The sequence below is a fragment of the Acomys minous genome (assembly GCF_964271855.1).
Source record: "Acomys minous genome assembly, chromosome: 1".
In the NCBI taxonomy this organism is placed as follows: Eukaryota; Metazoa; Chordata; class Mammalia; order Rodentia; family Muridae; genus Acomys; species Acomys minous.
In genome coordinates, this window is record NC_140483.1 from 176,567,115 (window position 1) to 176,579,862 (window position 12,748).

At 39.6% G+C, this 12,748-nt stretch overlaps 1 protein-coding gene across 6 annotated transcripts in view; it reads left to right on the forward strand.

Annotated features, from left to right (window-relative positions):
• The window catches only part of DENND4C (DENN domain containing 4C), a 104,691-nt gene that overhangs the window by 56,168 nt on the left and 35,775 nt on the right, over positions 1-12,748 (forward strand). For all 6 annotated transcript variants that reach the window (XM_084794643.1, XM_084794644.1, XM_084794640.1 and 3 more), the window contains 6 exons: positions 1,598-1,743; positions 3,469-3,504; positions 3,592-3,722; positions 5,891-6,023; positions 9,915-10,121; positions 12,538-12,666. In XM_084794643.1, the coding sequence (XP_084650769.1) occupies positions 1,598-1,743; positions 3,469-3,504; positions 3,592-3,722; positions 5,891-6,023; positions 9,915-10,121; positions 12,538-12,666 (782 nt within the window). The remainder of the gene's footprint in view (positions 1-1,597; positions 1,744-3,468; positions 3,505-3,591; positions 3,723-5,890; positions 6,024-9,914; positions 10,122-12,537; positions 12,667-12,748) is intronic.

Genomic DNA, 12,748 nt, shown 5'->3' on the forward strand with positions numbered 1-12,748 from the left:
TTGCATCCCTATTAATTGGAAGCTTTTGATTGTTTCAAGAGCCTAGTAGAAATACCATGTGAGCTGTACATATAGTTTTAAATTTCTAGTAGCCACATGGAAGTTCAACAACTAAGAAAAACTAATTGTAACTATATTTCCTCTAACAAATTTCAACACATAATAAAAAATTTTAAATTATTAATGAAATAACCTTACATTCCTTATTTTTATATTGTCTTTGAAATACAGTATGTATTGTGTGATTTACAGTACAGTTACATTGGTTGCATTTAAGGTGATATATTACTTTAAATAAACAGTATGGTCTGGAGGCTTGTTTATTGAAGATTTAGGTTCAGTAATTTTGGCACATAGCAGCAAAATGCTGCCCATTCTCTCTCCTTCCTCTTTCTCATTGTTTTTCTTTCCCTCTATCTCCCCCCCTTCTCCTTTCCTCCTTACCTTCTCTTTTCTTTCTCTCATAATTTGCTTCTACTTTACTTTACTTAATAATTTATCTGTTGAGTAAGAGGGTGGAAATGAATGAGCAATACAGCATGTCGAATGCCCTAAGGCCTCAAAAAAAAAAAGGGGGGGGGACACAGGGAAAAGTGTCCTAAAAACATTTTTTAAAAATAAATTGGCTAGGCTTGGTGATATATGCCTTTAATCTCAGCATTTAAGTGGCAGGGGAGGCAAATCTCTGAGTTCAAGGACAGCCTGGTCTATATAAAAAGCTCTAAGCCACAAGTGCTGTATAGTGAGACTCTGACTCTGTCTTTAAAAATAAAGAGATGGGTAGCAGTTAAGTGAGCAAACTACTCCTGTAGAAAACCTCAGCTCGATTCCCAGCACTCAGGGCAGACAGCTCATGACTGCCCTGAACTCCAGTTTCAGGCGATTCATTGTCTTTTTCTGGCCTCCTAAGATGCCTGCACGCATGGTGTACACACACACACACACACACACACACACACACACACACACACACACCCCACAACAGATCTAATAAATAAATCTTAAATTAAAAAACTTTTTTAAAAGGGTTGGCATTTTGGTGGTTTCATTAAGCTTATTTCCTCACCTTCTCTGTTTGCTACCCTCAAAAACCAAAGCCAAAGAAAAAGGACAGAGGTAATAATTTAACCTTATAGAAGCAAACCAAACGATGATCTGAGGTGACGTTTAAAGAGTAGTAGTTATATTGAAAGCCGGCAAGGAACGTATGAGTGGGATAAACGGTGTGCTCTTTAGCGCCCTGAGCATTTCATGGTTTGTGCTTGTTAGTTTCCATCTTATCACTGTCACAGCATGCCTGAGTGTCTGTGCTTCTGAGTGCTAGGATCCAAGGCACTTGCCACCACGCCCAGCCAGAGAAGAGTGTCTGCTTCTGAGGACACTGGGCTGAAGCCCCTTAGAAGATTCTTAAGTCAGTGAAGAGATGACTATCAGAGGTTTTCATAGTTGAGTCAGGCAGAAAGAGCTTTACGTGATTGTTAGAAATTCCCATAAATGTGGGTTTGTATAAAGGGAATATAATATATATGGCTGTAAAGTAATATTTGATATGACATTAATTTCTCTTTAAATTTTATTACAATTCTGTTTTCTTCAGGTTTTTTAAAAAGTCGGGATCGTGCCTATACAAAATTCTACACTCTTTTATCCAAAACACAGATTTTTATTCGTTTCATTGAAGAATGTAGTTTTGTAAGTGATAAAGACACTGGATTGGCATTTTTTGATGATTGTATTGAAAAGGTAAATTTTTGTTTTATATGCCAACTTTAAGAAAAAACAGTTTAGTTTAACCTCTATTTTGCCTTGTTTTGTTTTGTTTTGTTAGCTTAAAATAGCAGGTGTGTGTGTGTGTGTGTGTGTGTGTGTGTGTGTGTGTGTGTATCTGTGTCTGTGAGAGACTGAGTCTTCCCTCTGTTGTTTCTACTTGCTAGTATACTAGAGTTACTTTTCTCTCTAAGCCTATTAGGTGTTTCCCACCTTTCTAAGTCTTACTGTTTGTTGTTTTGTTTTTTTTTTAATATAAATGAATGGGATACTATTAGTGTTATTATTTAAAACCTATGGATTTATGGGTAGTGGTGCATTATGTCTTCTTGCTTTAGTGTCATTCACAATACTTTACTAATATCTGTAAGACTTTTTATGTTATTGTTCAAGGTTTACTTTGAGCCAGGCTGGTTTTGAACTTGCTACTTAACTAAGTATGACTTGAACGCCTTATCCTCCTGCCTCAACCCTCCAAGTGGTATAATTCAGTGCATGTGTTACCCCTTCTCCAACCCCACACCACTTTTTTTTTTTTCCTTTTCTTTTGATATGTTAGCTTGGCTGGCCTGGAATTTGTTGTGTAGACTAAGATTAGGCTGGCCTGGAACTTTGAGTTGTACTTCTACCTCCCAAATACTGGGGTGATTAGAGTCATGTACCCTATGCCCCGCCCTTGACTTTTTTGTTTTGTTTTGTTTTTCGAAACAGGGTCTCTCTGTGTAACCTTGGCTGTCCTGGACTCACTTTGTAGACCAGGCTGGCCTTGAATGCACAGCGGTCTGCCTACCTCTGCCTCCCGAGTGCTGGGATTAAAGGCGTGTGCCACCACGCCCGGCACCAGCCCTTGACTTCTAACAGTGAGGAATTAAGTTCATATGGTTTTCTAATTTTTAATACATTTCACAGTTTTAAAAAAATAGATCTAGGAACCACTTGTTTATACAAATCATACTATATAAGATTTAAGATTGTATCCATGAATGGTTGAGTATTATGTTTTAATTTTTATTGACCTTCAGTGATTTGTACATCTTAGAAACCATGTTTGAATATGATTTATGAAATAACCAATCAGAGTCAAGTATGATGGATGACACATCTTACTTGAGAGACCAAGGCATGCAGATGGGAAGTTCAGGGCCAGCCTGGACTACACAGCTGGTTCTAGGCCAGCTGTGGCTGTACAGAAAGACTTGTCTCAAAGAGTGAGAGAGGAAGGGAAGGAAGGAAAGAAAACTAAGAAAAAGAAGTTACCTTCTGCCCTATAAGCCTCAGGCAGATGCTTTAAGCACATGAAATCTAAAAATACTCTGGGAAATGTTTTTGTGTATACTTGGTATTGAAAAAAAGTTTATTTTTGTCTGTGTGGTGCATGCACACATGTGTGGTGGTACATATATGCAGAAGCCAGAGGAGGGCGCGGGGTGTCGTGCCGTACCACTCTCCACCATGTTCCTTTGAGACAGGTCTTTCGCTGAGCCTGGTCCTGGGCTGTTGGCCGCTCCAGCAGTCCTTCTGTCTCTGCCAGCCTTGCAGGTGCTCAGGTCCACGCTTAGCTCCTTTTGCTTGCCTAGCAAGTGCTCTTAATCACTGAGCCGTTCTCCTGCCCCAGGTTTCTTCTTTTTTAAAAATCAGGATTTTAAAAATTATTGAATTTGGTAGATGTTTTCACTAAGAATTTTTCTTTTCCTCTTCTAGTTGTTTCCAGATAAAAGTGTAGAAAAAACAGACAAGGTATGATTTTTTTTCTTATTTGAAATATTGAGTTTCAGATAGATATTGCTTTTATGCACATTAATTGGAGAAATTATTTGTTTTCAGGTTGACTTGGATTCAGCAGAAGACACTAAGTTGATAGAGCTAGATGATTCACAGAAGAGTGAGCACACTGTATTTATAACACCACCCGAGCCACCTCCTGACGATGGAAGTAACTTGTCACCTCAGTACAGGTAGCACGAATTTATTTCTGTTTTTGCCACAATTAAGAGATGCACATCTTCTGAATTTGTGGAGATAATTTTCAAAGTGAATTCAGTGAATTAAGACGATCACCCAATGGACTCATCACTAGGCGTTGCTGTGTAAGGACAAAGGGCCTTAGGAAGGGATGTCACTTATGTGTTTCACCATATTTTAATCTTCAGATTTTTATTTCTCAAGAAAAAGTTTTGGATTTGGGGTTTGTTTTTTTTTTTTTCTTTCTTTCTGGTTTTATTTGATTGTTTTGAGATTCCCTACTAACTAACTTTAGGAGTTTTGATCCTGTGAAAGTCTTCAGTTAGTGAGATAGAGAAAAGAGATAGAGAAAATGTGAGAGTAGAGCAGTCATTCTGTGTTTAAAGAAAGCCTAACAAGAAAACCAAAACAAAAACAAAAACAACCACCAAAAAAAATTAACCAAAAAAAAAGTTGAAAATAAAAAATTAAAATAAAAAATAAATAAATAAATAAGAAAGCCTAACAAGTAGGATTTGGATGAGAATCTTTTCAGAAATTACAATGAATGTTTTCCTTATTATAATCATCATGGTACAGTTTCTTAAACTTAAAAAATGAAATAAGAAATCTAACACACAATTTTAGTACTAATCTTAGATTTATTAATGACATTTGGTCTATGTATGCAATGCATAGATAAGTTCATCTTATACATTTTCCTTGTGACCTATGCTTGCCTTTAATGGTCTGAATATTCTTCCATGTCATCAAAAGTTTTCATGCCTTATGCCTTTATTTTTATTTTTATTTTTATTTTTATTTTTTTTTTTGGTTTCTCTGTGTAACCATGGCTGTCCTGGACTCTTTGCAGACCAGCCTGGCCTCATACTCACAGAGATCCCTCTGCCTCCCCGAGTGCTGGGACTAAAGGTGTGCAGCACTATGCCTGACAAATGCCTTATGATTTAAATGGCTACGTTATATGCAGTTACCTTGGTAATTTATTTACCTTGTTTCTTGTGGAATTGTTCATAGTTCTTTTTATCTTTGCAGACACACATACATATATGTGTATGCTTATATATAGCAATTTCTACAATAATTTTCTAAGGGAAAGTCAAGGACCTCTGTTAAGAGACTAATCTCAGCAGGGCTAAGTGAGACAGGCACTATACCTACAAGAAGTGTCTTAGTCAAACGCTAGTTTGATTTCATGCTGTAGAATTCATTTTTACTTTGACTTTACTTGTATGCTTGAGGCTTTTGGCACTGACACACAGGGCATAATCAAGCAGGGAAGGCAGTCTTTCCGAGAAGAAAATTTGCCAAAGTAAATCAGTAGACAGTTTCCAAGGAGAAAGAGTCAGTCATATGAAAGATACTCAGCTTTTCTAGCATTTAGAGAAATGCACACCAAACTATAGGATAGCTTTTTACCCTACCTGATGGAAGCTGAGCTATGGAGAGAGAGAGAGAGAGAGAGAGAGAGAGAGAGAGAGAGAGAGAGAGAGAGAGACAGAGAGAGACAGAGACAGAGACAGAGACAGAGACACACACAGAGAGTGAGAGAGAGAGAGAAGAGAGAGAGAGAGAGAGAGAGAGAGCGCACACACGCTCATACCCATTTTTGAAGTCATCTGCTAGTGATTAGAGTAAGTCCAACTCCCTTGAGAAACACTGGTTTAGCTTGGTATTCACTTTAAGACATGAAGCAAAAGTAGTTACAAAGATGCACAAGGACAGTTGATTGGTGATATTCTGAAGTATAAGGAATTGGTTAAATCATAATACATTTCTAAAATAAAAAGAATGCACATTGTAAAAATCCTAATGATAACTAATATCTTAAACAAAAACTTGGTTAAAAATATACTATTTTTAAATATAATTATCCTTAAATAGTTGGATTTTATTAAAATAGTTGTGAATTCCTCTTTCTAAGTAAGATGTCAAGGATTTTTCTTTTTAGAAACTGGTTGAAAATAAAAAACAAATAGCTTGGATCAGCTAGAATTTCCCATAGGACAGTCTGTGTTTTCTCATACTTTGAAATAAATTATAAGGTGTTTTAAAGAATATTATTGGATAATATTTGAGGTTTAGAAATTTTTACCTAGTGCTGAGTAGTTGAATTTGATGGATTTTAAATCAGTGATGTTATTTTTGCTTTCTATTTTAGTTACACATGCTTTCCAAGATTGGATCTTAAGCTTTTTGACAGCCCACAGGAGCCGAAACTGTTTTTCAGTAGACATCCTCCTGGGAGTAGCATCACAAACAGCCCTGCTCTCATGGCTAAAAGAACGAAACAGGTCAGATACTCTTTACATAACATGTGTTCATTGAAAATGTAAAATATATAGTTTGTGACATGCAGTTTGTATAGAATCCTTAGGAGTGACATGGACTCTGGTGCCCCAAATTTGACCACCTCCCCTTGGCCGGGAGGCCTGATGGCACTCAAAGAAAGAATAAGCAGGCTACCAAGATGAGACTTGATAGCCTGTGCCCATATAGTGGGGGAGGAGGTCCCCCTCGGTCTTAGACCTAGAAAGGGGAATAGGGTGAAAGCAGGAGGGAGGGAGGAACGGGAGGATACAAGTGATGGGATAACAATTGAGTTGTAATCTAAATAAATTAATAAAATTAAAATTTAAAAAAAAGAATCCTTAGGAGCCATGTGAAGGCCCTCTGTGGTCGTCATGAGTATAACTGTATTTCTTGTACCCAACTTGATATTAAAGCTGAAGTTGAAAGCATTCCTTTTTATTTAAGAGAAGTCTTGGGAACCAAACATACCTTAAGAAAAGTACAACTTTTCTAGATATGATGCCACACGCTTTTAATCCTAGCATTCAGGAAGGAAGACAGGAAGATTAGTATGAATTTGAGGCCAGCCTAGTCTATAAGTGAGTTCCGGGCCAGACCGTGCTACATAGTGAGTCCTGCCTCAAAAATTAAAAGAAATAAACTAAAAAGTAAATAATTTATCCCCGTGGTGGTGGCTCATACCTTAACTCCAGAAGAAAAGCCTGTGGCCTTTCCTCACAGCCCTCTGCAGTCACTAATCTGTTTTTTTGTCTCCACAGATGCACTACTCTGGGGATTTTATATAACTAGGATAATGTAGTAGTAGTAGTATTTTGTGATTGTCTTCTTTATTTTTTCCTTTTTAAAAAATATTTTATTAATTAATTCATATTACACCTCAGTAGTTATCCTTTGTACCCTCCCATTCCTCCCTCCCTCCCATTTTCCCCTTACTCCCCTCCCCTATGACTGTGACTGAGGGGGACCTCCTCCCCCTGTATATGCTCATAGGGTATCAAGTCTCTTCTTGGTAGCCTGCTATCCTTCCTCTGAGCCACCAGGTCTCCCCATTCAGGGGATGTGGTCAAATATGGGGCATCAGAGTTCGTGTGAAAATCACACTGTGCTGTCCACTCAGCTGTGGAGAATGTCCTGTCCATTGGCTAGATCTGGGTAGGGGTTTGAAGGTTACTGCACATATTGTCCTTGGCTGGTGCCATAGTTTGAGCAGGACCCCCAGGCCCAGATCCGCCCATCATAATGTTCTTCTTGTAGGTTTCTAGGACCCTCTGGATCCTCTGTTTCCCCGGTGATTGTCTTCTTTAGCTTAGCATAATCTCTTCAAGATCTCCCCATCCTCTAGCATGCGTCTGAATTGCATGCACATAGCAGCTTGTCTGCTCATAGGCACGCAGCACTTCTTTCTTTTGGCTACTGTGCATCATGTTGGTATAAGCATTTGTGTGCAGTTGTCAGGTGGATACATGTTTTCATGTCTTCCTAGCATGTGTAGGAATAGAGCCATTATATTTTTTGTATGGTAATTCTCTGTTGGGTCTTTTGAGGAAATGCTAAGCTATTTTCCAGAACTGCTACCATTTTACATTTCCATTAACATTATTTAAGGGTTCTGGTAACTACAGTATCCTTTTCAGTTATTTGCTTTTTAAAATTATGCTATCTAGTGAATATGAAGTGATAGATACTTCACTGTAACTTGATTTGTATTTTCTTTGTGCCTTATGTACAAAACAATATTACAAATACTACAACAAAGGTGTTAACAGAGGATAGCCTAGACATCTTACATTATTGCAGCACCTAACTTAGGAAGAAAGGATTAAGCTACGCTGAGATGCATTAAAATAACATCTTTTATACACTGATATTTTGAGGTTCTTCGGGATGGACTGAATTTGTGGCATCTGCCTCGCCCTCCTGGGTATTGGGATCGCAGTTATAAACCACAGTGTCTTGCCTTGGACCAGTTAGTTTTAAAGACCAACTCAGTGAGAGATACATATAAACCATAAGCTCAGAAGGGAGAATTAAGTCCAAATGTTGGCAGAAAATACCTCTTAATTATTAGTAGAAAGAAGAATGAGAAAAATATTTCTTCTTAAGAGTAGAGGTAGTCTGGAGAAAGGAAGGCCGGTCTCTGCTGTGCAGGCCCCTGACATGAGCGCACCCCCAGGGCCCTATAAGGTGGAAGGAAAGGATGGTCCCACAACGTTGTTCTGAGCCCTGCGTGTGCGCCCTGGACATGTTGCAGGATCGACAGCACTGTCAGTGGTTTTCAGAGTTGATCAATACTTGGATTTTATTCTTTTTTTTCTTTTTTCTTTTTTTCCGAGACAGGGTTCCTCTGTGTAGCCTTGGCTGCCCTGGACTCTCTTTGTAGACCAGGCTGGTCTCAAACTCACGAGAGATCCACCTGCCTCTGCCTCCTTAGTGATGGGATTAAAGGCCTGCACTACCATGCCTGGCTTTGGATTTTATTCTTTAGTGGTGAAAATGCTATTTTGCATAAATATATAGCACAAAATAACAAAATTATTGGAAGTTATTGGAAGTTCTGTGCTAATCTTAATCCAAAAAGGTCACTTAATGCCTTTTTTTAAAATGAAGCTCATGTCAGCAGCCCATACACAGTTTTAAAAAGTAAAATATAGTGCAGAAATAAAACTGGCTATACTTCAGTCAGGAAAGCGCTCAATCTGCGAGCATGAGAACTTGATGTCTGGCCTCGGAGCCCACAAAAGAGCCACTATGTTTCTTTAAGAGCAGGGACTGCGTGTGTTGTATTGACTAACAGTACAGGCATTTCAGACAGCGTCTCTTGGCATTTGTGGTATGATTAGGTACCTGGTGTCATGTGATGGAGCACAGTGAGCACTCACACATCTTGGAATCTTTTACATTTGATTTTTAATTACTCTTGGCCCTTGCCTACTTGGAACAGATGCAAAGACCACTGCCAAACAGTAGGTGGAGCCAGAGAGCCCACTGAAGAGAGAGAGGAAGGATTGTAGGAACCAGAGAGGTAGAGGACACTAGGAGACCCGGCCCACAGAATCAACTAAGCAGGGCTCATAGGGGCTCACAGAGACTGAAGGGACAATCATGAGCCTGCATGGGTCTGAGCTAGGTTCTCTGCATAAACCTTATGGCTGTGTAGCTTGTTGTTCCGGAGGACTCCCAACAAGGGTGTGGCTGGTGCCTCTGACTCTGCCTGTGCTTGGGACCCCTTTCCTTCTTTTGGGCTGCTTCATCCAGCCTTGATATGATGATGGTTTGTGCCTAATCTTATTGTAACTTGTTAAGCTGCATTAGGTAGATACCCTGGGAGGCCTGCTCTTTTCTTTCTTTCTTTTTTCTTTTTTCTTTTTTTTTTTTTTTGTGTGATGGGAAATGGAGGAGTGGTGGATCTGTGGGAGAGGGGAGGTGGTGGGGAGGGACTAGAGGTAGGGGAGACTGCAGTTGGGATGTAATGTGTGAGAGAAGAGTAAAAGAAAAAAACTATGTATTAACCAAAAAGAGGAGGAGGAAGAAAGCAGCAGCAGCAGCTGGGCTATAAACCAAAGTTCTTGGAACCGTGTGGCACAAAATTTAAGACTATAAAATCCTTAATTTTTAAAGTCTAAGTTTATATTATGAATTTACCTTTTCACCTGGGTGTGGTAACCCAGGCACTTGGGGAGGCAGAAGATTTCTGTGAGTTCAAGGCTAGCCTGGTCTACAAAGCAAGTTCCAGGACAGCCCTAGCTGTTACACAGAGAAACCCTATCTCCGGGGGGTGGGTGGGGGGAGAGCAGGAATCTCCCTTTTCTTTATTTTTACTTCACTCATCTAATGAATTTTAATAAATACAGTGATATTTATTTTCTTTATAGGAGATAAAGACAGCTCATAAGTTGGCAAAGAGATGTTATACGAACCCACCACAGTGGGCCAAGTGTCTCTTTAGTCATTGTTACAGTTTGTGGTTTATCTGTCTCCCGGCCTATGTTAGAGTCTCTCACTCTAAGGTCCGAGCACTCCAACAGGCATATGATGTGCTTATAAAGATGAGGAAGACAGACGTGGATCCACTAGATGAGGTAAGTACAAGACACGGAGATATTGTTGCCTTTTTGTTGTTTTTGTAGCTGCAGTGCAGTAGATGAATCCAGGGCCTTGCTCGTGCATGGTGAGTGCTTGGCTAGCCCATGCCAGTACATGTTGTTAAGGGTGTGGGTCTTGCCAGTCATGGTGTCTCATGATAATCCTAGCACTTTTGGAGGCTGAGACAGAGAATTGCCCCAAGTTTCTGGCTAGTACACCGTGGCCTGCAGAGCAACAACCTATCTTAAAAATATCAAAACAAGGCCAGGCGTGGTGGCATACGCCTTTAATCTCAGACTTGGGAGGCAGAGGCAGGCAGATTGCTGTGAGTTCCCGGCCAGCCTGGTCTACAAAGTGAGTCTAGGACAGCCAAGGCTACACAGAGAAACCCTGTCTCGAAACCCCCACCCCCCAAAAAAAATCAAAACAAAATAAAAAAAACAAAAAGGAAGGTAGGAAATGCCAATAGTTAGTTTAGCTCTTAGTCTGCCGGTGGCGACTAAGCTTTTAATTCCATTGTTTGGGAGGCAGAGGCAAGTGGCTCTCTCTGAGTTGTAGGCCAGCCTGATCTACAAAGCAAGTTCTAGAACAGCTAGGGCTGTTACACAGAGAAACTCTGTCTTGAAAAACAGACAAACAAACCAACAAACAAACATTTAGCTCTTCCTCACTTTTCAGCAAGCTTAGTCGTTTTCATGAAATAGTTAAGGTGAAACCATCATTCTGTCTCATGGTGCTAATATATATTTGTTCGTGATATTTATTAAAAGTTACTGTTTTGCCCAGGTACGGTAGTGTATATACCTCTAATCCCAGCACTCCTAGCCTGATCTACATAGTAAGTTTCAAAGTCAGCCAAAGCTACATAATCAGACTCTGTTTAAATAAATAAACAAACCCAAAACAAGAAGAAGACCACTGCTTTGTATGAGAGTGGTGGTGCGTGCATAGCAGCATTTAGGAAGCTGAGGCAGGAGGATCCAGCCTGGGTGACTTTGGGAGATGCTGTAAACTGTCACTGTGGAATGAAGCAAAGACATCCTGACTTAGGCCACAGTGTTTGTTCTTACACAGCACTGTTGACTTTTGAAACACAAAATTATTGGAGTGTGTGTGTGTGTGTGTGTGTGTGTGTGTGTGTGTGTGTGTGTCCTGTACATAGTAGGATGTTTAGCAGCATTGCTGGCCCCTATCCACTAGAAGCCAGTATTTCCTTCTCTCTCCTTCGTAGATTATGATAGTCATCGCCCCCTGGAAACTACTATAGATAATAATAGGACTTTTTCATAAGGTTGACTTAAGGTTACATCAGCTGATAGACAGATGAGCGCGAGCCCTTCCTTCCTCTCCCTCCACCCTCCCTCTCCTTCCTCTGATCAACCTTAAGAAGTATTTATATCATCTACCTGTTCCTTCGGGAAACTGAGGTACTCTCTTAGCCTTTCTCTCTTTGGAAGTGTGTGTTTGTTTGTTTACTTGTATTTCTAAACAGGGTTTCTCTGTGTAGCCCTGGCTGTCCTGCCTTCCAAGTGCTGTGACTGAAGGCATGTGTCACCAATGCCTAACTTATTTTTTAAGATAGTGTTTCACCATGTAGCCCAGGTTAGCCTGGATCTCATTATGTAAATCAGGCTAGCCTTGAACTCAGAAATCTGCCTGCCTTTGGCCCTACCAGTGTTTGGATTAATGGTGTGAGCCACTGTGCCTGGCCTGGAAGTTATTTTTGGTGTTATAGGAGTGACAAATGACACTCAAAACAAGATTACAATTTTTTTTTAAATGTCTTTGCTAATACTGTTGCATTGTACTTAATTTCTGCCTTCCTTTCTTTCCTATTTATTTATTTATTTGTTTATTTGTGGAAGGTGCCCCCTAGGGATTGAACCTAGGGTCTTACACAAGTTGGTCAAGGGCTCTGTTACCTTCCAAGCCTCTGTCATTCTTCTTATATTATTTAACAATCCCATCTGTTTAACAGGCATCCTGAAGCTACGGTTCCTTTAGTATAGAGTATAAAGCATACCGATTGGGGTGAAAAATATTTTTACCACATTTTATTTTAGAAATCAATTCTTTTTCACATTATGGGGAACAGTATTTCATATTATGGGGAACACTCATTTTCCTTATATAGACTTATTTTCTCAAACAGATGAGGCATGTACATGAAATAGTTAATACTGTTGATTATTTCTATTCGGCTGATAGAGTTTGTTGTTGTATTTTATTTGTTTTCTTAGCAAGAGTATTCTTTAACCTGAGCGAGCCTGGGAGTCACTAAGTATGGTATAATGGCCTTGATCTCCTGCCTCCGCCTCCCATATGCCCACCACGCCTGGCTGAGTAGAGTCTTTTTTAAAATCTCTGCAAGGCTCAAGTAGCCTAGTACTGATGCCTTGTTCTTCTTGTTAGGTGTGCTATCGAGTGGTAATGCAGCTCTGTGGACTGCACATCCACCCTGTGCTAGCAGTGAGAGTCCTATTTGAAATGAAAACTGCTAGAATAAAGCCAAATGCTATTACTTACGGCTACTATAATAAGGTAAGTTGGATTAACATTAGATAAGCAGTATGTATTTTTTAATTTATTATTTGTTAAACTTAATTTCCCATCCTCATTGACA